This window comes from Amblyraja radiata, chromosome 24, assembly GCF_010909765.2.
Source record: "Amblyraja radiata isolate CabotCenter1 chromosome 24, sAmbRad1.1.pri, whole genome shotgun sequence".
Lineage (NCBI taxonomy): Eukaryota > Metazoa > Chordata > Chondrichthyes > Rajiformes > Rajidae > Amblyraja > Amblyraja radiata.
This window is the reverse complement of record NC_045979.1, coordinates 10,227,607-10,254,687: the sequence shown is the minus strand read 5'-3', so window position 1 is coordinate 10,254,687 and position 27,081 is coordinate 10,227,607. Positions and strand designations below refer to the sequence as shown.

Here is a 27,081-nt window from a genome sequence, read left to right as displayed (position 1 = left end):
ATTGCAATCTTTGATAGAGAAACATTATTAAGCTTGAAGCTTCAAACTTACCCACCTGCACTGCTATCTGGGTGCCATTGGCAGTAGCTACTAATGCCACCTGCTGATGGTGCTGTACCACCTCTGCTGCGTGAAGAGCTGCCAAAGCCGAGTCCCCAGTCACCATTCCGTCCGATGTCACTATTGCAACCTGGCAAAGTAAGGTTTACAAATAAAAATATGTGAATGCTGTCCAATATACAAACTTGATCAAATCCTTTGTTTCATTCCATCTCGTAGAAAATGATTGTATATTTTCTCAACCCAGAATCTTAAAACCAATTATAAATAAACCATAACCAATTTTTCACACCAATACATTTTTTCTCTAATTTAAATTAATGTAATATATTCAAAATAAGTAACTCAATTGTACTTTAGAAAATCCCAAAGTTCTTGGCAACAAATTATTTTGATTCTGAAAAGTCAACTCTTACTAAGATACTATGATCGCCGCCCCCCGGGACCGCCTAGCCTCATCGCCGCACCGGGCCCACCCGACATCGCCGCCGCACTGGGCCCATCCAGCATCGTCGCCGGACCGGGCCCACTGAACATTGCCGCCCCACTGGGCCCGCCTAACATCGCCGTATCTCCTCTTACTAAGATTGATCTTTTTGCCATAAAATTTAATGGTAATACTGTGCTTTTCCTTCATGTTGCTTCATTAAAATGTTAATTCAAAAAGATTTTTTAGGAATTAAATTGATGACTAAGAGAAAGTTTCTATATATTCCAAATCAGGAAATATTTTTATTCCAAAATAGGAAAGACTCATAGAGGGATGGAGAGAATATGTCAAAACTTGGATCTTATCACCCAGACATGGCTTCCACAGGAGTGAATAAATATGAGGATGACCAAGAGGTCACAACTAGAGGAGCAGTGATATTTCCAAGAATTGTACAGCCTGTGGTGATTAGAGACACCATGGGATCTGACAATGGAAGAAATTTAAAACAAGGGCAAAAATAGTGCTTATGATAGGTTATTAACTTGAAATGTTAACTACATTTCTCTCACCACAGATGCTAGCTGATCTGCCGTGTATCTCCAGTATTTTGTTTTTATGAAGAATGTTAAAATCACATTGTTATTTAACAGGAAGCACATGTGATCATAGGAAGGTGCAAGTTTCGACACGGGCAACAGAGTTTTTGATGATTTCAATTTTACAGAGAATTGAAAGAAAAATCACAGCCAGGAGAACATTAGAATTGACAAGTCTGGAAGAAGGAAAGGTGGATGAATATTGCAGCAGCAAACAAGCCGAAGCAGTCAAGCAGTTACAGGGCTAGTAATAGGTAATCTTAGTAACTGTGCATTTAATTACAAAATGTATATAAATTGAACATTTTTGATTATCTGTAATTTCAGTGGATGATGTAAGCCATGACATACCTGCTGTGCTTCAGTACCATCTGCCGTCACCATGGTAACTGTATGAGCACCTGGTGATCCTGTGAGGTCACCTTCATGTGTGGGTACAGCAATTGTGGTACCATCCTGAGTTACCATGGTGATAGCTGTTCCCAGAGCCTGCAACTCTTCATGCGATAGACTAACCTGCAATTAATAATGTTATTCTTTTAGGAAAAGCTGGGATTGGCGACGGCAAAATAATAAAAATCCAAACTTAAGTATTCAGTTTTCAGGGTGTTGATACCAACAAAAATGTACTTTTCAATTCAGTTGTTTTTTTTTGTTTTTTTATTGTGACTTTTACAACTTAATCTACGATAGGGTTTTGCTTGTAGTTTTGAACATTTTTAAAAGACAGAAACACCACACTTCTAGATTTTTCAAGTTAACAAAATACCCCATTAAAAATGTTCTATTGTTTCACCATAGTGCAAATCTCAGAGACAAACGCTGTCTGTGCTGATAGACACAAAATGCTGGAGTAACTCAGCGGGACAGGCAGCATCTCTGGATAGAAGGAATGTGACGTTTCGGGACGAGATCCTTCTTCAGACTTTTCGGGTCTTGACCCGAAATGTTACCCATTCCTTCTATCCAGAGATGCTGCCTGCCCCGCTGACTTACTCAAGCATTTTGTGTCGATCTTCAGTTTAAACCAGCATCTGCAGTTCCTTCCTATAACTGTCTGTGCTGAGATGTGACATCAATTAGAGTTGCAATTAGCTTTATTTTTCTGAATTGAGAAGCAAAATTTAAAAAAAATCTGTCAACTTCCTTCCTCTTGACTGAATTTTAATAAGGGGTCAAACAAAGGTTTTGCTATCATGAGGTACTCCGTTTTAGCTCTCAATTCCTCTGTGTACAATACCGTAACAATGTGCCCCGCTGGAGGTTACAGATAATGGATGGCTATTTGAGCAAGGCTTCAACATTATTAAAAATAAATGAGAGGAAGAAGTACAGCTTGTTAAAAATCTAAGGGAATTTTTATGTTCTTTTCCTTTTCACTTTTCACCCAAGATTCAAATAAGATTGAATTGACATGAAGGCTAAAAGCTTTGTCATACCTGCTGTGTTCCATCTTGTGATATAAGTGCTACCTGAGACCCCAGACCATCTTGGGTTACCATGGTAACCTGGGTGGGAATTCCACCATCACCTTCCACCCCTGAGAGGTATGCAATACGTGACCTTTTCAATGTGGGTTCAACAGCAGCTAAGTATGAAATAATCAGGATTAGAGTGACCCAATTCAAAACAAGTCACGATGAAGTACATCACACAGTAAATTTTGAACTTTGCGGCGAGAGTCATAGAGGCACTGAAACATAGAAAATAGGTGCAGGAGGCCATTTGGCCCTTCGAGCCTGCACCGCCATTCATTGTGATCATGGCTGATCATCCGCAATCAGTACCCGTGCCTGCCTTCTCACCATATCCCTTGACTCTGCTCGCCCCGAGCTCGATCTAACTCATACAGCACGAAAACAGGCTCTTTTGCCCGACTTGTCCATGTCAAGCTAAAGGATGTTAATTTTATACATATGCTCGGACGGTTTCATTTTTTGTTCACAGAGTTTGATCTTTTCTTTTGAATTGAATCAAATTTCAGACGATAAGTACAATATTTTACTCAGTAGGTGTGACTGACTAATGTCACTAATTCATACTAATCCTGCAGTAAGCCCATTGTAATTTCCTTATATTCTCATCAATACTCCCCACATCCTACCACTCACCTAACACTAGAGGCAAATAACAGCAGCCAATTAACCCATTAACCCGAGTGGCTGCTTTGTTTGGAAGCATCTGGTGAATAATCTCATAGTTACAGAGAGTATAAGCAAATTCTATACAGTCAGCACCAGTGGACGATATCGAAACTTGATCGCTGAAGTCATGAGGTAGCAGCACCACCACCTGTGCCGCTGCTTCCTTAACACTGACAGTTCTTATTGAGAACTAATTGCAAGTCTCATAGGCATCAACAACAATCGAGGATATTTATATAGGCCATAAATGCATGGATGATAACTGTCCAGTTATTTCATAAGTTCTCCACACATCATTCGACTCTTCAAAGAAAGACACAAGAGACTGCAGATGCTGTAATATGGAGCAAAATCCAACTGCTGGAGGAACTCTGCAGGTCGAACAGTATCCGTTGTGGGCGATGTTCTGGGTTTTAATGTTCTACATCAGGACTGATGTAGGGTTTCAATCCAAAATGTTGACAATTTTGTTCCCCTTCACAGAAGCCAGTTGCTTCACTGAGTCCCGCGAAGTTCCTTCAGCAGTTGTCGTTTCCCTCTTCAAAGATGTCTATAAAGATAAAACCACTACCAGAGTGCGCGCGAACTGTGCCTCAGGAGCCTACCTTGCTGCTGTTGTTGCTGTTCAAACAAGGCCTGCTCACTTTCCTCCGTGGCTTCCATGTCACCGTGTGCAGTACGTTTATGCGTAGCTAACGTGGAAGTTTGCCGGTATGTCTTTCCACAATGGTTGCAGTTATATGGCTTGGAATGTGTGTGGACCACATGGTGTTTATACAGGCTAGAGTATTCTGTGAAACATTTCCCACAACCTGGTACTGTACAGACATACGGCTTCTCTCCTGTAGATAAATCAGTCAGTGTAAATTATCCATACCCCAAGAGTCTTTATTTTCATCTTATTGACAATTATTACCCTTTGATTATTACAGCCTAAAATACGTCGAAATGCTCTCATCACTAAAACACTGCTTGAGAAACTGCATACAGCTCTGTAATCTTCAAAAATAAAAGTTCATTGCTAAGGACCTCCAAATGACACTGTTGATTCGTCAACCCAGTTTTCGATCCTCTCGTCATTGCTGCACTTTGGTATCAAAAAGAAAACTGTGAACCGGTCAAGATATGGATTGAACAGATGAAAAGGAACGGTTGTTTACAGTTGAATAGGGGTGGTAGCTGAACATGTAGGGAAGTCAGGAAATGTATGGGCAGAAAGGGATGGATGTAAATGCAAGGCGAGAGGTATTGGAGTGGTTGAAAGGGCCGATTGTGATCGTCATTGTAATACATATGTGGAAGGTAGAAACATAGAAAATAGCTGCAGGAGGAGGCCATTCGGCCCTCCGAGCCAGCACCGCCATTCATTGCGATCATTTGAGTTCAGTTGAGTTTTGCTATTCAATGTGGCGATTAATGTTTTTTCAAAATATCTTGAATCCTTTCAGCAGAGTCCCCAATCAGTAACCCGTGCCTGCCTTCTCCCCATATCCCTTGATTCCACTAGCCCCTAAAGCTCTATCTAACTCTCTCTTAAATCCATCCAGTGATTTGGCCTCCACTGCCCTCTGTGGCAGGGAATTCCACAAATAGCTGAATCACCAAATTCTCTTGAATCGTCAACATTGAGCCCAGAAGAAATAAATCACATCTTTGGTGCATGGTCTGCCATATTCGCCAGTCATGAACAAGCAATTTATGTCAGATTCGATGGCACGATCAAAATGGCGAGATTAGAATACACAAAAAGCGGCAGATTCCTCACAATTTACATCATTATTTGGTTGTATATGCAATATCATTTATGTTCGGACTGTTCCAGCTGCTACGGTCAGGCAAACGCCTCCCATGCGGTGAGAACAGAGAGGTTGAGAAGGAGTTTCTTCCCAGAGGCCATTCGGACTGTAAACGCCTATCTCACCAGGGACTAACTCTACTGAACGTTTTTCCTTCCATTATTTATTATGTAAATGTATATGTGTGTTATGATTGTGTTTATAGTTTGTTTGGTTGTTTGGTTGTTTGTCTTTTTGCACAAAAGTCCGCGAGCATTGCCACTTTCATTTCACTGCACATCTCGTATGTGTATGTGACAAATAAACATGACTTGACTTGACTTGACCATATGGTCTTGCTTTTGGTAATTAAGGCTGCTTCCGAAAATACAAGGTACTTTGACCTATAAAATACCACATTGGCCTGATTAGATAAAAGAGCTGTGAAGCCAAATGGCAATCATATCTTCTATGTATTGAACTTCCCCCTGCATTTCAATTCAAACAAATCATTCACGCCAAATGGACGTGCAGGGGCATTGATTCAATGGAGGGAAGGAGATATGAGGGCCATGGAGGGTATCACTTAATATAGATTTTTCATAATTGTTTACTTAAATGTTATTGCGATTTTTAACGCATCAATTTTAATTAAATGTTAGTTCTAACAGGGTTTTGACAGTTGCTGAATAAGAAATTATTCTGTCAGGTAAGCAGGAAGCAATGAAGCTTCATACATTGTGTACATTTCAGCTATTTCATGAGCAGCATTTGTTCTGCCCCATCTCAATCCCCACCTCCCAATAATCACAAGATTTGTACATAAAAGGTCCCAGTAATCCCCATTTTTTCCCCTACAAGTTCTCAACATGGAATACACACAGGCTGAGCACTTAGCAGCAATCTTGTGCTGTTCACAGCTGATCACAAAATCTGATCAATGAAATCATTAAACATATTACTTTTGTAATTAATCAAAATGCACTGGGTTTTCACATGAAACAAGGACACAAAACATGTCACAAAAACTTGCTTTGTGAAATTTAATGACAACAACATATTCCCAGCAATTTTCTTTACTAGTTCTAAAACCACTTTTCAACATGTACCATTAAAACAGCAAAGGAATGTCATATGAAAATGTGTTTATGCAATTGTGTAATATCACAGTAATCTCTCAAATTTCAATTCAATGCGAGTTAGCTTCATAAATTACTTGAGCTTCATTAGTTTGTGGTCCACATTGCAAATTACCTGTATGAATTCTCATGTGATTCTTGTAATTAGTAGCACTAGCAAAACCTCGACCACAGCCTGGCTCACGGCAGATATACGGCCTTTCTCCTGTATGTGTTCTGATGTGAACTTTACGTATATTGGAAGTGGTAAAAGAACGGCCACAGCCCTCAAATGGGCATTTGAAAGGCCGTTCACCTGTTAGAAAAGCAGACATAGTGTTACTTAGAAAATAAATTTAAAGCTGGACCTTTTGTATATTTCAGCCACTTCTATGATTCAATGAATAATTACACATATCATTCACAATGAGCAAGAGAAAATAGGAACAGGAGAAGCCATCGTACAAGCTTTCCCCACCATCCAGGTTGATCTATGCTGACCTCAATTCCTCTTACGTGCCAACAACCTATAACCCTTAATTTCTGGATCTTTCAAATATCTGTCGATATCCACCTTTAATACTTCCATTGACTTTGGCCCCATCACCTAACGGGGCAGAGAATTCCTGAGATTCATTCTAAATTTCTTGGAATCTCAGTTTTAAATGATTTTGTAACTAGGTTCCCTTGTTCCTGACTCTCCCACTAGTAAAGACAGGCCAACACAAATTAATAAAGACTTGTTTTAACAAGTAATATTAAAAATCTCCGAGCCTGCATAATCATTGCTATTTGGCATGAGCCAGGTGACAGATGAGGAGGTAGAACCGTACTAAAATTAACGCTTCGAGCTACATTGAACCTGAAGATGGCCCACATTGTTTGGCAGGCATTGAAGCATAGCTGTAGTACAATTAAAAGGAGGGAGAATGGGAAAACATTTGTAAGATTCCTTTGCTAGCAGAATCCTATTCCAGGCAATAATAATCCTAAATATTCAATAGTCAGATCTTTTGAAGTTGAATATTGGCTTTTTTGCTAGTAGTGTGTTATTTTGGTTGAAATTTAATGTTTGAAAAAATAAATAAGCTGCAATGTAACATAAATAAATTGATTACTTTTAAGTGCTGATCCAAGGATACAATTTCTTGGCAAATCTTTCATTTGCTTTATGAGTATCCAATTATAAATGTTATAATCAAACAAAGCAATCATTCACATCTTTAGGCTTTGCAATTTAATTGATATCAGCAAAAGAAATGTGGGTTAACACTTGGCACTTTGCCATAATTTATAGTTTGCTCCAGGAGTTCTGTAATCTATTTGCTGATTGATGTCATACTGAAGAGACGAGCTATGACACGGTATCAAAATACTTTATATGTTTTCAAATTCTTTTTTTATTCCATTTCTTACAAAAAAGCCTCGCTTAATTTTCTTTCCCATTCTCCATTCGACAATAATGATAGAAATCCAAACTACAACCCTCTCACTAACTAGTTCTTTTTTACACTTCAAGCAGCACAATTTTGGTAGGCTGTTCAACTGTTGGAGACTATCATACTGCACCTAGATCTCCCCTGAGGTCTGCACTTAAAATGATTTTCATCACTTGGTCACTAGGTAGTGGATCAGGTTTGAGGCCACTCAGCATGGGCAGGGTAAAAACCAATTGTAACAAATGATTGATCACAATCCATTACATAAACAGTACAAATATAAAATTAAAACATTATGATCCATACACAAATCTTAATGGTTTAGGTAGGTACTGTATTGTCAGTCAATAGACTACCTGTGTGAGTTCTAATATGTTTTTGCAAGTCTCCTGACGTCTTGAATGCTTTATTACACGTGTCTTCAGGACATTTATATGGTTTTTCTCCTGTGTGTGTTCTGGTGTGACTTTTCAATCCATAACCTGAAATTTAACAAAAATGATTTAATGTGTTCACATTTTACTGAATCTTTCTTGCACCTGGAGTAAATTACCAGTAAAATATACATAATATTTCACATATGATGATCAAATGCTTGACAAACAGGTGAAATCTGCTCAAATGTAGAAATTCTACCACATAACAAAACTATTTAAGGAGTGATTGATAAACATTTTTAAATAAATTCCAACTGAGCACGAGTGCACAGGAAACAATTTTCAGAATTTCTGATCTGGCTCCTCTGTGTGTATGTCACACACTTTCATGGAGGCAGCTGAATAGGTGCCGTAATGCCAAGCTGTAAACAATACTTAAAATCACATCAAGGCTCGAGTAGCAAAAAATTAAAACTCATGCAGGATTAAACCACCATACAGAAGGATGGCCAAATAATACACCAAGAACATGCTGTGTGAAAGATGAAGATGTGTACTTAAGATCCTCCTGTCTATTATATTTCCTTCCAATTTTAACCCACTCTCCCAATCTCCATGGTCAGAAATGCTTCCATGGATGCTAGCCATTTACCAACATCATTTTCGATTGGATATCTTCTAAACCAAGATTATTTGTAGTCTGTTGAAATTAACTTTGTGAAAATTTATCAAAACAGAAATGTTCTTCATCTGGATAAACCAATTGTAGGTTGCATGAATTAATTATAATATGAAAATGTGAAACCATTTATTTTCACTGAAGATTAAGATCCATATCCCAATCTCCTTACTTTTAACACCAACAATAACATTTACAATTTGACTAATCCATCATAATTTTTCCAGTGCATTTGTTTTTCTTTCTCTATAATTTAATCCTTACTTTTTGCATGGTTAATGCTTCTGTCTTTACCTGTAGCAAATGCTTTTCCACAGTCTGGTTGTTCACATCGGTACGGCCGGTCTCCTGTATGTGCCCGTTCATGAACCTGCAAATTTGATAAAAGGAATTGCTCAAATCTCTCTCCTATTTATACTATTACTAAAACTCTCATCTTGACCACTTTCGGTCTGCGTTGTAATTAAAATTGCGCAAAAACGCTACCCTATATCGCTAGGATTGCTCACCACCTTACTCACCGTTCTCCTCTGCTCCAAGCCATCAAGTTTTGTTCCGATCGGTGGAAGATTACAAAAGTTATGAAGGTTTAAAAAATCGTGAGATCAGCAGATTGGTCTTCTTGCCTGTCAGTCACCATGAAGGTAACGACCCTTCCCGCACCCGCTATTAATCTTTGCTGTTAATCACCGGGCGGGGCGAGGAGAATAAAGCCCTGGAGGCGGGGCTGAGTCCACAAGCCGTGCGGAGAAGAACGACCAGCGAAGCGACCAGCGCCCGCTGTGAGTCCCCATCGCACCCCCAACCCCTTCCTCTCTGGTCCCCCTCACTGGCTCCTGCCCCCCTCCCCCATAATAACGCACTCTCCCCAAGGCTCTTCCCCTGTCTTTTCTCCGAGCTCTCTCCCCCCTGCCCCCACACCCCCCCCGCCTCCACACCCCTCCCCCATACCCCTCACAACCCTCCCCCTGCCCACATACACCCCACGCTCATACACCCCTCACCCTCCCCACAACCCTTCTTCCCACATATACTCCCTCCACCACCACCACCTCCTCCACAACACCCCCTGCCTATAACCCCCCTCTCCCCCACAACCACCCCGACAAAACACACCCCTCCCCCAAACCACCCCCTCCCACATCCTCCCTCCCCCCAAAACTACCCCCTCCCACATCCTTCCCCCCCACATCCCTCCTCCACCCCCCTCGCAAACCTCTCCAGCCCAAATACACACTTCCTCTCCCACCCCATGTTGTTGCCATTAATGCTCCTATCAAGCTGTAGCAAACAAGAATGTTATTGTTCCATTCTCAGTTTGATGATTAAATAAACACTTTTGATCCTTGAAGGGAAACATAGGAACCAGGGCCCCGCTTTGTTAAAGTGAGAATGGAAAGCAGTGTCCAGTGAGCCAGATGCTAATACATCAGGAATTTTGAACAAATAGGCAGCGGATTATCTATACCATGTATACCACAGGTATAGGTGTAGAACGGGTATGTGCAGCAACCTGAAACGGCAACTCTATTTCTCTAAAGACGTTACTTGACCTGGTTAGTTTTCTGAAGGCATCAACCTATCATTTTGTTCTATGTAACCCCATGTCAAGTAATCAGTTTCCTGGCAAAGCTGACATTTATTTATCATCCTTAGTTGCCTTGAAAAATAACAGTGGGCCTACTTCTTGAGCTGCATGAAGTAAAGGTGCTCTCATTGGAGGTACTGCAATCAATAAACGGTTTATTTTTTCCAGCAAGTGTTATTAACACAACACAAGTTGCTACATTATAATTAGGAGGGAAATTGTGCTTTTGGCTCAAGGGAGACAAATTAATCAGTTAGCACTGGCTGTTTAAGTCACAGGGTGATACAGCATGTTAAGCACTTAAGCTCACCGAGTCCACACCAACCATCAATCACCCTTTTTTTTTTTACACTATCTCAACCCATTTGATTCATTTCACATTACCATCACCTCCCCTCAGAGCAACCATGCACTTGTCTTCATTGGCAGAACAACAGGTGGAGGGTGTACACATCTATGATGATCTGTCCTGGACCGCATAGCATATTTGTTGCAATTATAAAGAAATCTCACTAGTACCTCTACTTTCTCATATGTTTGTGAAAGTCCGACATATTGCCAAATTCTCTTTGGGACATCTAAAGGTGTACTGTGTAGTGCACACATACTGGTTGCATCACAGTCTGGTTCACTGATTCAAACACTCATGAATGGAGGAGGCTGAATGGAGGTGGTGGACTTGTAAAGAGCTCGTTCTAAGCTTCATCCCAGTCTAGTTTCAGTCAATAAGATACTGTCAAGCACTTGCGCATCTAAACTTTATTTTGGAAAAACACAATAACAGTTGCCCACTACTATACCTAACCACCGCGGGTTTGATCCTTGTATCTGCTTGGCCAAGCCCTCCTAGCCTCGTGCAAGCAGAGACACCCCAAAAGGTCACGCAGTCCTAATCATTCTCCCAGAAGATCGACACAGATCCTCGTGGGATTGGCCTTGTATAGGTCCCCGAACCTTGAGGGGCCGAACCACATGGGGGTGGTCTCTATACAGTCCAATAACAGATATCGATGATCACAGTACATGATAGACATTTCCCTAACCCAATAATACAGTAACTAATACATTGTATTCAAACAGAGCTTCTGGAAGGAAGCAAACAAGAATGATGCATTTAGGGTTTGTTTGCAAAACTGCTATACATTTCATCAATTTAGGAGAAACAAGGAGAACACCTGGACCCCTTACCATCCTGCATACCAGTCTGAGCGCCATCCAAAGCCTGTAAATTTCTCAGCTGACAAGGGTTAAGCAATTCTAACAAGTGCAGGGATCCTCCATTTTATGGTGCCTTTAATATGGCCAGTATTAGCAGACTTTGCCTGGTCCATCAGGTGTATTGACCTCCCCAACATCAAAGGGATTTACAGGAAGCACTGCCTCAAGAAAGTAGCTTATATCATCAAAGACTCATGCCACCCTGGCCATCCTCTCATCTTGGTGCTACTATCAGGAAGGTAGTACAGGAGCCTGAAAAATGTTATTTCCATGTTCAAGAACAACTTATTTCCATTAACCACCCTGCACCCTGTACAATCCTAACTACTATGGAGTTTGCACTTGCAAGGTTGCACTGGGTACTTTGGCTTGTATTATCATGATCTGATTTACCTAGAATAACTGATCACATTTATTTAGTATGTTGTTGCCATTAATGCTCCCATCAAGCTGTAGCAAACAAGAATGTTATTGTTCCATTCTCAGTTTGATGATTAAATAAACACTTTTGATCCTTGAAGAGAAACATAGGAACAGGGCCCTGCTTTGTTAAAGTGAGAATGGAAAACAAGTGTCCAGCGAGCCAGATGCTAATTCATCAGGAATTTTGAACAAATAGGCAACGGATTATTGGAGTTTTATATATCAGGAATCCATTCATTCCATCTTCCCAGTCTCTCTGGCAACCAAACAAAATATTCTTCCATTCAACAAAATGATGGTAAATTTTCATGTATTCAAATTTTGGCTCCATATCCTGTTATACCAATGCATAAAAAAATCAATTAAAAAAATCAATCTCAGCATTGAAAGTTTAATTGACCTTACCTTGTCGGCATTTTGAAAGTGAGAGGGAAGTCTACACTGCTAGGGCAGTAGAGTGGTGCTGTGGTAAATTTGCTGCTGTACAGTGCCAGAGACCCGGGTTTGATCCTGTCTGGAGTATGGAGTTTGTACATTCTCCCTGTGACCATGTTGGTTTTCTCCAGGTGCTCTGGTTTCCTCGCACATCCCAAAGACATGCAGATTTGTAGGTTAATTGGCATCTGTTAAATTGTCCTTAGCGTGTAGGATAGAACTGGTATATGGAGTGGACTCAGTTGGGGTGGACTCGATGGGCCAAAGGGCCTGTTTCCACACTGTATCTCCAAACTAAATACTGCACAATGTATGAAGCAAACAGTCACATGAATGATTATCACATACAATGTGTTTTTCTTTCTATTGTTTTCTTTAAAGGAAACTGCTCATTCCGTCGATAATTTAGAAAATTAAGCAAACAAACATCACTATTGCAGGAAAGTGGCACTGAGCTAAAAGATCAGCTGTGAACTTATTGAATGGCAATGCGAGGAAGAGGGGCAAACTGGTCACCAATTCCATTTCCTAAGCTCTGAGTACAGAAAGGTGCTATTTACGTGCACAATAAAATAACTATCTCCATTGCTGCCACTAGATGGTAATGACCATGTGCTCCAGGCTTTTCAATCTCATGGCAGAACTCTAGTGGAGTGAAGGGCAAGATCCTGAGGTCAAGAGTACTTATTTGTCACGTGCACCTGAACAATGAAATTCTTACTCGCTGAGGCTTTACATACACATTTGATACAACATCAATAAATATACAATAAATCCATAGTGGTTCAGTAGGTTTGAGGTGGATGAAGTAGAGCTGTGCAGGGTGGAGGTAACAGTTCTTAGATCACTGTAACATACTCCTGTGTGACCAGGGTGGTAAGGGTTTTTAATGATACGAGTATATACTCGAGATTGTAGTGCGTGGGTCTCAAAAGGAAGCACGAAGTCCAGTGTTTTGAGAGGCACCTTTAATTATGTTCCTCCCGGTTGTAGGGAAGACCAAACGAGAGAAAGATGGCACCCAAACCCCTGCCTTTAAACCCTCTGGCTAAGGGCCGCCTCCGGACTGAACCACTCCCGTGCCGAGGGGTTCGACAGGTATGATGGCACGACTCTTGGGAGCCGCCACAGGACCCCCCCCCCAGAACCCGAGGCACGAAACGCACCGGCGGGCGCACGACCCGGCCGGCCCGCGTGCGGAAGTCAGCAGATCGTGGGGCTGGCGGAGGCATAGATGGAGGGGCAGGTCGAGGGATAGGTTGAGGGACCGGCGGGAGGACAGGTGGAGTGACAGGCGGAGGGAGCCGTGAAGGGGGGCACCCTCGAGGCCGAGGTTGGGCAACCAGCACCGGCAGGTCAATGTCCAGGTGTGCCGGCTTCAACCGGTCGATCGACACTGCCTCCGGCTGGCCCCCCCGTGTCCAGGACAAAAGTTGACTGCCCGTGTTCCAACACCCGAAACGGGCCCTCATACGGCCTCTGGAGTGGCGTCCGGTGGGCATCACAGGCGCAGGAAGACGTATGGGCAGTCCCTGAGGGCTGATGGCACGTGCGGGCGAAATGTCCCATGGCGGGACGTCGGGACGCGAGCGAAACTTTGGGGGCTCGGTTTCCGGGATCAAATACTCTGGCCAGCTGACGGGAGTAGACGGACGAAGGGAAGGTGGGTACTTTTCCACTCTGCTCTAATTTCTCTTTCTATGTTTCTCAACTTGAATGTCTACCATAAAACAACAAACCATAAAAGCTGGTCATGTTTCATCAATTAACTTATTTCCAATTATTTCAATCCATATTCACCATTATTTTAAATGTCCAATTCCTAGCACTAGTAACAATTTTCCAAATTAACTTTACTGACAAGAAATCTAAAATAACATCAAGAAAAGATTAAAAGAAAATCAAAAGCTGATTTTCACAACTTCCCTTTTTCAGGTTACGAGGATACAAAGAGTTAATTTTACAGCTTGTTCGTAATCCCCCACGGCTTGCAGTATTTTTAACCAAAGATCTTTGTTTTTAACTACAGTAGAAATTCTTGTTTCTGCCATGGGTGGGCGTCTGTGTTCAATTTTATAATTTGTTTATTTTAACTTTATTAACGTTTACAATGTGATCTACAAATGCAATAAACAAAATAATTATCACATATATTAACTTCCTCTTTCATTCCAAACCGGTTTTTACATACAAATCACATTCGTTCCATTCTTACTTCAAATAGATTATTCAATTTTTTTGTCTTTCCCCTTCTGTAAAGAGATTTACCCTTGATGGCCATCAACTCCTCCCATGTATAAGTGTTTGGCCCAAGGAATTGATCTAACTGTTCTTGTCAGACCTAAAGGTTCTTCAAGCAGGCTTTTTCATCTCCTTCCTGAAGCTCCTCACTTCGGTACTGGTTAAGGGGACATTAACAAACCCCTTCCCCCTTGGGGTCCTCTCCTAGGTACCTCCCTCAGGGGTCTAATTTTTCCCGATCTTCTTTCTCTTTCCCTTCCGATCTTTTGACTCCCCGTTCTGGTGGCCGGGTGATCTTCGTCCACCCCGGCCCCTGTCTTCTCTCTTCCCTGGGTATTTTGGACCCCTGCGGCTCTGCATTGGGCAGGTGGCTGGGTGATCTTCGTCCACCCCGGCCCGTCTTCTCTCTTCCCTGGGTAGACCCACGCACTACATTGGTGACCCCGACGTGAGTCCTGTGGCGGCTCCCAAGGGTCGTGCCATCATACCTGTCTTTAAACCCTCTGGCTAAGGACCGCCTCCGGACTGAACCACTCCCGTGCCAAGGGGTTCCACAGGTATGATGGCACGACCCTTGGGAGCCGCCACAAGATAGCACTTCCTGTAGATACCTTCGATGGTGAAGAGGTTAATACTACCGTCTGAAGTAGGGTCTTGACTCGAACATCACCCATTCCTTCTCTCCAGAGATGCTGCCTGACCCGCTGAGTTACTCCAGCATTTTGTGTCTATCTTAGGTTAATACTAGTGATGGACGAGGCAATGTCTGTCACTTTCTGCAGTTTACTTTGTCTTCGAGCATTCAAATTTCCAAACCAGGCAGAAATACAATCAGTCAGTATGCTCTATACCGTATACCTAAAGAAGTTTGATGGAGTATTTGGTGACATGCTGAAACTCCACAAAATTCTAAAGTAATAAAGTGTTAGGGAGCTGTCACTTTGATTACATCAATGTGCTGAGCCCAGGACATATAATCAGAGAGGTATATGTCCAAGAACTTGAAGCAGTTGACTCTCTCCACCGCTATCTCCCCCATGTATGACTTTCCCTTCCTGAAGTCAACAACATCTCTTTGGTCCTGCGAACATTCAGAAGATGTTTGTAGTTCTGCAACTGTTCAACCAGATGATTGATCTCCCTCCTATACTTCGGCATGTCAGTACCCATTATGTGTCCAATGACGGTGGTATCATCAGTAAATGTAATGGTGGGGTTGGACCTGTGTCTGGCTACACATTCATGGGTGTAGAGAGAGTAGAGCAGGGGACCGAGCACGTAGTCAACATTTGGTGGTTAAATTCAGTGTAAAGAAGGGTCCCAACCTGAAACATCACCTATCCATGTTCTCCACAGATGCTGCCTGAACCACTGACAGCATTTTGTCTATTTTTAGTAAATCAGCATCTGCAGTTCCTTATGTCTACAGATTTGATTCACTTATGGTACTGAAGCTTTAGGCTACCGAGCTAATTTTAATTACACTGGTAAAACAAAAAGCAAATGAAAAGTTGAAAAAAAATCTTACTATTTGTTTATTCAAGACATACATGCCTTTATTTTCAACCAAGCATTAAAACTGGTCTGAGATAGGGAGATGTTATCTATATTACTAAAACTCTGTTCTTGACCGCTTTTGGCGATCTGTGCTGCGATTTCCGAGAGAACGCGCCACCTACGGCCGTCATTTTTAGCCACCTCGCTCAGAGCCCCCCTCCGCCGCATGTGTGCGGAGGATTTTTCCAGTCGATGAAAAATGACAGAGATATTAATGATTTTACAACAGTCCCCATTCTCTCTGCTGCCCCCGCTGGCGGCAGGGGGGATGGACTATAAAACCAGGAAGTGGTGTGCCTCAATTAGTCTGCAAGCTGGAGGAAGGCAGAGGGTCACGTTTCTCTGAGCTGTGAATAACACTGAACACATGTTCACACAACTGTGAGTAAGTACCCTTAATGTGGTTTGAAAATGAAAATATGGTTAAAGTAAAAAAGCACTGCCTGCAAATGGTTGTTTGGGGGGGTTTGGGTTGAAATAAAAGGCACTCTCTCTCCCCCCCTCTCCTCTCCCCCCCCTCTCCTCTCCCCCCCCCCTCTCCTCTCCTCTCCTCTCCCTCTCCTCTCCTCTCCCCCTCCCTCTCCTCTCCTCTCCCCCCTCTCCTCCCCTCGTCTCTCCCCTCCTCTCCCCCCCTCTCTCTCTCCCTCTTTTTCTCCCCCTCCTCCCCGCCATCCCCTCCCCCACCGTCCCTCCCCTAAACCGCCCTCCCCTCCACACCCCTACCCCCTTCCCTCCACACCCCCTCCCCACCTCTCCCCTCCCCTCACCTCACCCCCCTCTCAGCACACCCCCTCACTCCCCCCTCCTCTCCTCTCTCTCCTCTCCTCTCCCCCCTCTCCTCTCCTCCCCTTTCTCCCCCTCTTTCTCCCCCTCCTCCCCTCCCCCACCGTCCCTCCCCTAAACCGCACCCCCCTCCACACACCCCTACCCCCTTCCCTCCACCCCCCTCCCCCTCCCTGCTCCCCACCTCCCCTCACCTCACCCCCCTCTCAGCACACCCCCTCACTCCCCTCCCCCCCCCTCTCTTTTTCTCCCACTCCTCCCCTCCATCCCCTCCCCCACCGTCCCTCCCCTAAACCCCCCTCCCCTCCACACACCCCTACCCCCTTCCCTCCACCCTCCCTGCTCCCCACCTCTCCCCCTCCCCTCACCCCCCTCTCTCCCCCTCACTCACCCTCTCTCTCTCCTCCCCTCCACCCCCACCTCTCCCCTCTCACCCACCCTCCCTCTTCTCCTCCTCGCCACCTCCTCTCCCTCTTGCCCCTCTCTCTGTGTCTCCGCCTCTTCTCTCTCTGCCCTCACTCTCTACCCCCCCCCCCCTCTCTAGATGTGACTGCAAGTTGGGGGCTATGCGTCAGTAGATAGGGTGGTTATGGGGTAAAAGGAGCAAATTAATATTATTAATATAATATCAAGGGGGGTAATTAGCGTGAGTGCGGGGGGGGGGGGGGGGGATAGTTAGTGTGTGTGACGCTGCATGCCGCCTCCCCCCCCACATCTGCACGTTGGGGGAACAGACCCAACGGGTCTGCACTTGGTCTAGTATAGATATTTAAATTTTGTTTCTGGATTGTTAGATTTATGCCTCGCCATGGGTTGCTGTGGAATGGTGGATTTCTAACCAACCCTTGCAAGCCTTAAGGGCGTGTCCCACTTGGCCGTCATTTACGTGACAGGCCGTTATTGACTGACGCGCGACGGTCGCGTGTGTCATCTTGCGTCCACACAGCCATCTGTAGCGCGTGACGTCATTTGAAGATAGACACAAAATGCAGGAGTAACTCAGCGGGACTGGCAGCATCTCTGGAGAGAAGGAATGGGTGATGTTTCGGGTCGAGACTCTTCTTCAGTCTGAGGAAGAGTCTCGACCCAAAATGTCACCCATTGCTTCTCTCCAGATATGCTGCCGGTCCCGCTGAGTTACTCCTGCATTTTGTGTCAATCTCCAATCATCTTGACCCCGCTCTGGGAGTAGGGGCAGATCCGGATCCGCAACGGCCGTGGGCCCCAGGCCGAGTTCGGCGATCGTTTGCCTGCATCTGCTGCCGTTGCAGGTGAGACGTTGAGTCGTGCCAGGGTCTTGGGCCTGTCCCACTTTGGCCGTCAGTTACGCGACAGGCCAGTGCGCGCGAAGATTTAGTGCAGGACAAAGTCCATACTCCTCCACACCACTCCATGAGCCCGTCACGCGCTACCCACACGCTAGCAGGTTGCGTAAATGGCGCGCGAATGTCGGCCAAGTGGGACAGGCCCTTTATTCTTCCTCCCTCCACCCCTCTCCCTGCCTTCTTGATATCAAAGCATTTTTGCAACATTCAGCATCAGTTTTAACACCCGTGTCTTTACCTTTAAATGATGTGCAGTTGTGTAAAGACGCCCACAGCCATCAAACGCACAACGGAATGCCTTCTCCCCCATTTGTTGGACTTTAGCACCGACACGAACATCACCATCAATCACCAACTGCTTAAGAATAAGGGGGAAATAATATTTTTTTAGTTGATTAAAGCAATTTGTAAGATTTATCATCCATGCATATCTGGACTTTCGCGTGAGATTAAGCTGATATATCATAAATGATTAAAATGAAAAAAAAATTGTTAATTTTCATGGTATTTTGGAAGATTTGTCTTTCAGAATTAGAATCTTCACCTGCAAATTTAGGTTGTTTGGGGCCAGAGGGACTATTAAGCAATAATCTGAAAAATTCACCTACACCTCATTAAAAATGTTTTCTGGATTTCTCACTGCAAAAAATCACAAATATCTAAAGTTCTTAGCATGTAACTGATTTCTGCAGGTTACTTGAAGGAAGTAGCAAAACAAGGGTAGAGCAGCAATTGACAGCAATTGTGTAACATCTATTTTTAATTGTGCTTATATGTACAGTGGACATTGATGTTACATTTCCCCCACAATAAGGGCGAGTACTAAAGATCTGGACGGAATTGTCTCATATAACAGCCAGAAATTGTTTTGATATTACAGAAAAATCCCAACGTTAATCATAATTGCATCTCAACATCCATCATCATAATAACAGATAATCCTCCGACACTTTCGCCACCTCCAACGGGATCCCACCACTGGCCACATCTTCCCATCTCCTCTCCTTTTGGCTTTCCGCATTTCTCCCTCCGTAACTCCCTGGTCAATTCGTCCATTCCCACCCAAACCACCCCCTCCCTTGGTACTTTCCCATGCAACCGCAGGAAATGCTACACTTGTCGCTTTACCTCCCCCCTTGACTCGATCCAAGTTCCTAAGCATTCTAGGTGCAGCAGAGGTTCACCTGCACCTCCTCCAACCTCATCTATTGCATCCGCTGCTCTACATCGGTGAGACCAAGCATAGGATTGGTGATCGCTTCGCCCAGCACCTTCGCACAGTTCGCATTAACCAACCTGATCTCCCGGTGGCTCAGCACTTCAACTCCCCCTCCCATTCCAAATCGACCTTTCTGTCCTGGGCCTCCTCCATGGCCAGAGTGAGTCCCACCGTAAATTGGAGGAACAGCACCTCATATTTCGCTTGGGTAGTTTACACCCCAACGGTAGGAACATTGACTTCTCCAATTATAGGTAGTCCTTGCTTTCTCCCTCTTTCCCCTCCCCTTCCGAGCTCTCCCACAGCCCACTGTCTCTGCCTTTCTTCTTTCCGCCCCCACCACATCAGTCTGAAAAAGGGTCTCGACCCGAAGCATCACCTTTTCCTTCGCTGCATAGATGCTGCCTCACCCGCTGACTTTCTCCTGCATTTTTATCTACCTTCGATTTTTCCAGCATCTGCAGTTCCTTCTTAAACAACTCAACATCCATCAAATCAGTTAAGCAAGAAATATTCAATTACCATTGATCTTGATCTAATACCCACTGCAAAATGCCACTTTTGTCATAGTTAAGTCAAAAATATGTTTTATTCATATTACATGAAATCATCCATCCATCCCAAGAAGTCTCCGACTGATTCTGCATTGATACACATTTAAGAGAAAAAGTGATACCTGCATAGGTTTGTCCTTGTTCACATCAGAGGGCAATCCAGTGGTACTACTGACTCCTTCATCTTCCTCAGATACCTGTATTTATAAAAAATATATACAAGTACTGCCACTATGACAAAAGGTCTTAAATAAATAACAGGTTCAAATAGTTTTATTTCAAACTGCACCCATTTAACAACCATTTTGTTGCTCTTATCAATGCTGTTCATAGCTTAGTTATTGTGAATAATGAAAAAGCCCCCGGACTTGCTAATAGCCTCAAAGAAAAATATCCATAAAGGTCTGATGATCATTGTGCATGCACTTTGCCATCTTCTTGCTCAGCAATAGCTTGCAAAGCATCACTCAATTTGGTTTGCAGCCAATCGTAGAAACAAACCAGGAAATAGGAATACAACATTTGTAAACATTGTAAATATTTTACAGAACTTGGAACATGCACTTGTTGAAATATCATAAGCAAATACTAAGATATTAAAATTATATTCAAAAATATTTATCCAAAAGAATTAGAATCTTAGAGCCAGATAATTCATTGAAACTGCAGCAGTTTGGGCCTATAGAGTTTACCTCATCATATGGAACATAGTGGGTTTGCCACTCTCAGGACTTTCTTCGCAGCGTTGCTTGATGCAAAATTAAGACTCAGAACTGGTTTGCATATCTGAAGACTGATCAATTAATAGTGAAGGAGCAAGCCTCCAATTGAAGAAGCCAAAGACAGCTGCAGATCACAGAGGAGGGCGGCATACCTTGTTGGCATAATGTTCAAGTGCACTGATGGTCTCCTGATCAACAGCGTCATCAGCTGTCGCATGCAGAGCTTCTAAACCCGCTTCAGTCTGCACGGCCAAGATAGTGTTGGGGCCATGCATGGATACTGGGTGGTGAATAAAAGCTGTTGTGCCATCCTCTAGTTGTACGGCTTGTACTGCATCTGGGTCAAATTCATCTGTATGAAGAGGAATATTTGACAAGTGTCAAGTTAAAACAATTGCCAGGTTTGTGCAACTATTTTTGTACAACAACGCTTTAAACATTCACACCTCAGAAACGTTCAAGTAATTTTCAACCAATCAATGATGGTTTATTTAAATCTCAAAGCACTGGTAAAAATATGATATAGTAACCTTGATCCGAAAATGTAGACATTTTCTCAGCCTCCGTACCAACAGTTCAGGATCAACATATCATGTAAAATATGATGTTACCCTAAATGATCTCAGGTGCATTTCACTAGTCTCACCAATCACTTGAACAGCATCTTATTTCTTTAATTCTATTCTACCATGGGTAGCTTTCTTTCAGCAATTATACACACAGTCTTTGCAATCTATTGCCCCAGATTTTGAAAAAATCCTAAAGCTTTTTATATTCCTTCATATGTTTGCTCTATTCTAAACATACTCTTTCCTGCTCAGTATCTATTGAATATCGAAAGTATCCCTGTCCATGAAGCGGCTAAAGTAGTATTTAGTGATGACGTGCAACTCTCAATTCCTGCTGTCATATACGATGGACCAGCAGAATTCAATAGCAACCACGGTGATTCTGTTTAAAAAGGAAACAATTGGGGGATCTGCTCTGCAGCTTAAATAGTGTTACACCCATCTGTGGCCAGCACCAGTAAGGAACAGAAAACTGGGACAGTCCCCTGTGGTAAGTGTAATGTATGGATGTGTAAATAAGTCACACACACACACTTTCCTTCAAGAAGGAACATCTTAATTTTAAACATTAACATTTTGAGTTCACCGTTTTGGAGGTGAGAACTTGCTTCTGCCACATCAGCTGACATCACACTTGGATGTATGTTTACCATATATCGGGCTGAGCCCATGTATCAAAGAAAGGAACCAATAGCCCCCCCCCCCCCCCCCCCCACCCCCCATCTAATAATGACCACTATGATAATAAATGCACCTTTATGCACATCTTAGAATTGCTGCGACCAACATCTATCTGATCACATCTAACTTTACCCCATAGTTGTGGAATTCTCCCAGGAGCAAAAATAGTGTAGATTCTGGGGCGTTATATTTATGTGATCAGAACAATTCTCTCTCCATATTTGACAGCCATATCTTTTTATCTTTATATCAAATTCTGCAATTTTGGATTTTTACTTCTGTGCTTGGGATTTAACCTGAACCATATCAACAAAAAAAGATTTTCCAAAATTAAATCAATATAGAAATATGCACATTTTTTCCAATCACAATTGTTGCTGGGATATCAGATTAAGCATCATCATTACAAGGTGGTAGCACGTATCGAATAATTAACTCAGGTGTTGTCTGTGTGGAGTTTGCACATTATGCAGTGCCACTTAGGTATCCACTGGGTGCTCTGGTTTCCTTCCAGTTTCAAAACCAGGTGGACTGGTTATTTGTCCACTATAAATGGCCACTATAAGATGTTGGGAGTTGATAGAAATGCAGGTAGAATAAAATGGGTCAGGATAGTATTCATGTAAAAACAGATACTTGATTGTTGACACAAATTCAGTGGGCCAAAAAAACCTACTAGTGTGCCTCTATCCAAAATTAAAATTTAATTAAAATCTTTACATTTAATATAGGAAAACGAAACCTTAAAATGAGATGGATATAGCATCATTGGGGTCAATGTCACCATGGTTTCACAAAAAAAACAAGATCACACGCATCATTAAATGATCAATACTCATTGCTGCAAGCATAAATAAAGAACATGCATACTGGCCTTTACAACTTTAGGATGTCTCAGAGCACTTCAATTAATTAATTATTTTAGAATTGGTGTCACTGCCATAATGTTGGGAAATCACCATATACTACAAGATTTAGAGAAGCATTATAGCTGTTTATTAAGTACTTAAGTACGATCTGCCACTTTCAGGCCAACTAAAAAATGGCCTTGTTGTTTAATTGTCCATAGGATGAAATATTCTATTGTATTTAAACTAATGGTATTTTGGCCCAATAAAGGATTAAAAATCTGAGGTGGTTTATGTTCTATTATGTATCATCATCATCATCATCATCATGTGACAAACTACCGAGCACCACTAAAGAAGTGAAGAATCCTGAAGTATCAATTATTTCCTCCTAACCTATTGGTTATCACCTACATTTTCTGTTGTTGTTATCCACCTCATCATTACCTCATCTGCATTCAGACTGGGCAGGTGAGTATTGCACTGCGTAACAAATAATTTGTCAAGAATGAGATACTAAAACTACTGAAATAAATTCAGTTGATTTCTTAAAGATCTACTTTTTTAGTACTTGGTATTCTTTGCCTCATGATGAGAAATTACAGATCAAATGCAGAACCTTCAATTATTTATCTAATGTAACTGTGATAACTGATTATTAACTGCAAGAAGCCATTAATTCTGCTATTTTATTTCCTCGTCATAGAGTCCTTAATTCTGTCATTACATAATTAATAGTGAATATCAGGATCTTCCCCACTCATGACTGCTCCGTTTAAAATGTAATTTTGTGGCAAGTACTGAGAATTAGAAACATAGAAACATAGAAATTAGGTGCAGGAGTAGGCCATTCGGCCCTTCGAGCCTGCACCGCCATTCAATATGATCATGGCTGATCATCCAACTCAGTATCCCGTACCTGCCTTCTCTCCATACCCTCTGATCCCCTTAGCCACAAGGGCCACATCTAACTCCCTCTTAAATATAGCCAATGAACTGGCCTCGACTACCCTCTGTGGCAGAGAGTTCCAGAGATTCACCACTCTCTGTGTGAAAAAAGTTATTCTCATCCCGGTTTTAAAGGATTTCCCCCTTATCCTTAAGCTGTGACCCCTTGTCCTGGACTTCCCCAACATCGGGAGCAATCTTCCTGCATCTAGCCTGTCCAACCCCTTAAGAATTTTGTAAGTTTCTATAAGATCCCCTCTCAATCTCCTAAATTCTAGAGAGTATAAACCAAGTCTATCCAGTCTTTCTTCATAAGACAGTCCTGACATCCCAGGAATCAGTCTGGTGAACCTTCTCTGCACTCCCTCTATGGCAATAATGTCCTTCCTCAGATTTGGAGACCAAAACTGTATGCAATACTCCAGGTGTGGTCTCACCAAGACCCTGTACAACTGCAGTAGAACCTCCCTGCTCCTATACTCAAATCCTTTTGCTATGAAAGCTAACATACCATTCGCTTTCTTCACTGCCTGCTGCACCTGCATGCCTACTTTCAATGACTGGTGTACCATGACACCCAGGTCTCGCTGCATCTCCCCTTTTCCTAGTCGGCCACCATTTAGATAATAGTCTGCTTTCCTGTTTTTGCCACCAAAATGGATAACCTCACATTTATATTATAGTACCTTTAGGGGTGTGATGGATGTATGCAGTGCTGCCATCTTCAAGCTGCACAGCCTGCCCATCTTCAAATGAGAGCGAGTCACCTAGAGAAGTAAAATCAAAATCAATGAAACACAATAAGAAAAATACAGGAAAGTCTGAAAATAAAAACAGAAAATACTGGAAATACTCGGCAGGTTAGACAGCATAGAAGATAGATTTCAGTATCAAAATTGTTTAAACTAAAGACATTTAACTTGCAGTTGCAGAAGTGCAAATTGAACAATCCTATTTTTTTTCTCCCTGATAAAACTGACTGTTTCTGTCTCTGCAATAGCTTCCAGGTAGCTCCAACATTCCTGTTTTTAGAACAAAATTTCAGCCGCTTCTTTATACTTAAAAAAAATTAATCGATTGGTCCTGGGTGCAAACAGCAAGCCTAACATTCATTGACTTGGAACCGAATAGGTAGTTACGTCATTTCAGAGAGCAATTAAAAGTCACCACTTTGGCGTGTGTCTAAAACATTGGTCAGGATCACAGATTTTGTTTCCTAAAGGGTGAGTTTTTAATTGCAATCTGATAATTTAATAGCTTCTTTTATTATCCCATCTTTACTGAATTAGGCAAATTTAAATTATTCAGTGTATCATTCTACAGATTCGGAAGTTTCATCAATATACTATTTGCACATATAATCTGGGTCAAACTTCCAATGCAGTGTTGAATGCTTTTAAGATTCAGAATATAAATTTTCTCTCCATGCATGTCAGTAACTTGAAACAAATGAAAAAATATGCATTAGCAATCGCTTCAGACTGAAGACAATGAAAAACAGACTAAGTTTACTGAACACAAAGTTACACAAACAGAAACATCTTTATAAAGAAGATTACACAGTGCAGCAAATGCAACAATATCAGCCTGACTCTCACACATAGCTTGTATATTAATTAGCGTTAATGGGATACTGTCTACAATTACCTTTTTGCACCGTAACTTGTTGGATGTAAGCTGTTGTGCCATCCTCCAGCTGAATAGTTTGGCCCTCAACCAACTTTGCATCTGTCAAAAGAGTTGCAAATCAAAAGAATTTGTAAAAAAAATGGAAGATAAGCAGTCATAGCAAAAGCAACATAAACACTGATATAATGAAATTAGATGACACCATTTTGATAAGGAACCTACGTGTAAACTGTCTCTGCCAATGATTTTATTAACTACTAGATTAAATAATTTCATGTAGTCTTACCGATACATTTTTAATATTTCACAATAAGGTTTCTATTAAATGTAACCTATATCTACTGACATATTACAGATTAATCCGAGGATTAAAATGTTAGAATTTAGATTAATGTTTTCCTCCGGAATGTAAATCCTAATCTATGTAACATTAAATAACCACACCAATATGTAAAACAAAAACAGAAAATGCTGGAAATAGTCAGCAGGTCAGGCCACATCAATGGGAAGAGAAACAGAATCGACGCTTCAGGTCAGAGACACTTCTTCATGCCCTTTCTCTTGCCACAGATGTGGCCTGACTTGCTGAATATTTCTAGTATATTTTGTTTTTGATTTTGATTTCCAACATTTGGAGATTAAAAAAAAAATTTCATATCAACATATTAATTTATTTGCCACATGAATCTAGGCAATAATTATACCAAAGTATAATTATACCAAAGATTATTTATTCCTCCATAAATAATAGTACATAAGTAAATGTACTTGGAAAATATATATCCATTATATATAAATGTCGTCTTTGAATATTTTTCTCTTCTCGAGGTATGATCAGTTTCTGCTCTCAGATTCAGGAGCTTGGTGACTGGGTGATTACAAAACGTTGCCATCTTTCCATGGTTTGCACTACTCACACATTAGAATGGTTGACTTGTTACAGACCTCTAATTCAGCAAGTCACTCAGATCAAAAGGCAATTAGACAGGCACACTGTTCTAGACACAAAATTCTGGAGTAACTCAACAGGACAGGCAGCATTTCTGGAGAGAAAGAATGGATGATGTTTCGGGTCGAGACCCTTCTTCAGACTGAGACCCGAAATGTCAGCCTTTCCTTCTCTCCAGAGATGCTGCCTGTCCCACTGAGTTACTCCAAAATTGTGTCTATCTTCGGTGTAAATCAGCATATGCAGTTCCTTCCTACACATGAAATCTCCAGATTCACTTTGATATGGAGAAGGTATCCAGCACAGAGCTTCCCATGATGGGTTGATATTAACAAGTTAGTGGATTAGGAATTTAAATCTCAACCCCAACATGTCACTGTTCTTTGTTCCTGTAGATTTATTTTTAATTCTAATTTTGAATTGGGTGCTCACCTTTCAATGTATGTTGGATGTAGGCTGTAGAACCATCTGTGAGGGTTACTGCTTGCAGACTCAAGCTCTCCATCATTCAGTAAAATCTAAAACAAACAAATCTTTTGTATCAATTATTACTCCTCCTGAACAATTTATTTGTGCATTGTTTTTTAACCAAATGAAGCATCTTAAGATTTTACACAAAGCCAGAAGAATTTATACAAATGGCATCTTGGACAATATATAACATTATAACAGTGTTTATAGACAGAAGATACACAAAACATGATGCTGGTTATGACAGGCAGTTAGTAATATGATTCATTTGTTATCCATTTAAGGATTGATATTCATAAT

General features: G+C 41.9%; 1 protein-coding gene across 6 annotated transcripts in view; it reads right to left on the bottom strand.

The window, feature by feature from the left end:
• znf76 (zinc finger protein 76) overlaps positions 1 to 27,081 on the bottom strand; it is a 53,228-nt gene that overhangs the window by 8,169 nt on the left and 17,978 nt on the right. For 3 of the 6 annotated variants that reach the window (XM_033042402.1, XM_033042400.1, XM_033042403.1), the window contains 13 exons: positions 26,743 to 26,828; positions 25,380 to 25,460; positions 24,419 to 24,499; positions 20,839 to 21,038; positions 20,087 to 20,161; positions 18,430 to 18,549; positions 8,916 to 8,991; positions 7,922 to 8,047; positions 6,263 to 6,442; positions 3,839 to 4,075; positions 2,529 to 2,677; positions 1,441 to 1,605; positions 56 to 190 (listed from right to left, as the gene is read on the bottom strand). In XM_033042402.1, the coding sequence (XP_032898293.1) occupies positions 56 to 190; positions 1,441 to 1,605; positions 2,529 to 2,677; positions 3,839 to 4,075; positions 6,263 to 6,442; positions 7,922 to 8,047; positions 8,916 to 8,991; positions 18,430 to 18,549; positions 20,087 to 20,161; positions 20,839 to 21,038; positions 24,419 to 24,499; positions 25,380 to 25,460; positions 26,743 to 26,818 (1,701 nt within the window). In that variant the 5' untranslated portion in view covers positions 26,819 to 26,828. Of the gene's footprint in view, positions 1 to 51; positions 191 to 1,440; positions 1,606 to 2,528; positions 2,678 to 3,838; positions 4,076 to 6,262; positions 6,443 to 7,921; positions 8,048 to 8,915; positions 8,992 to 18,429; positions 18,550 to 20,086; positions 20,162 to 20,838; positions 21,039 to 24,418; positions 24,500 to 25,379; positions 25,461 to 26,742; positions 26,829 to 27,081 lie in introns of all 6 variants that reach the window. The other 3 variants (XM_033042405.1, XM_033042406.1, XM_033042404.1) reach the window with 3 other exon arrangements.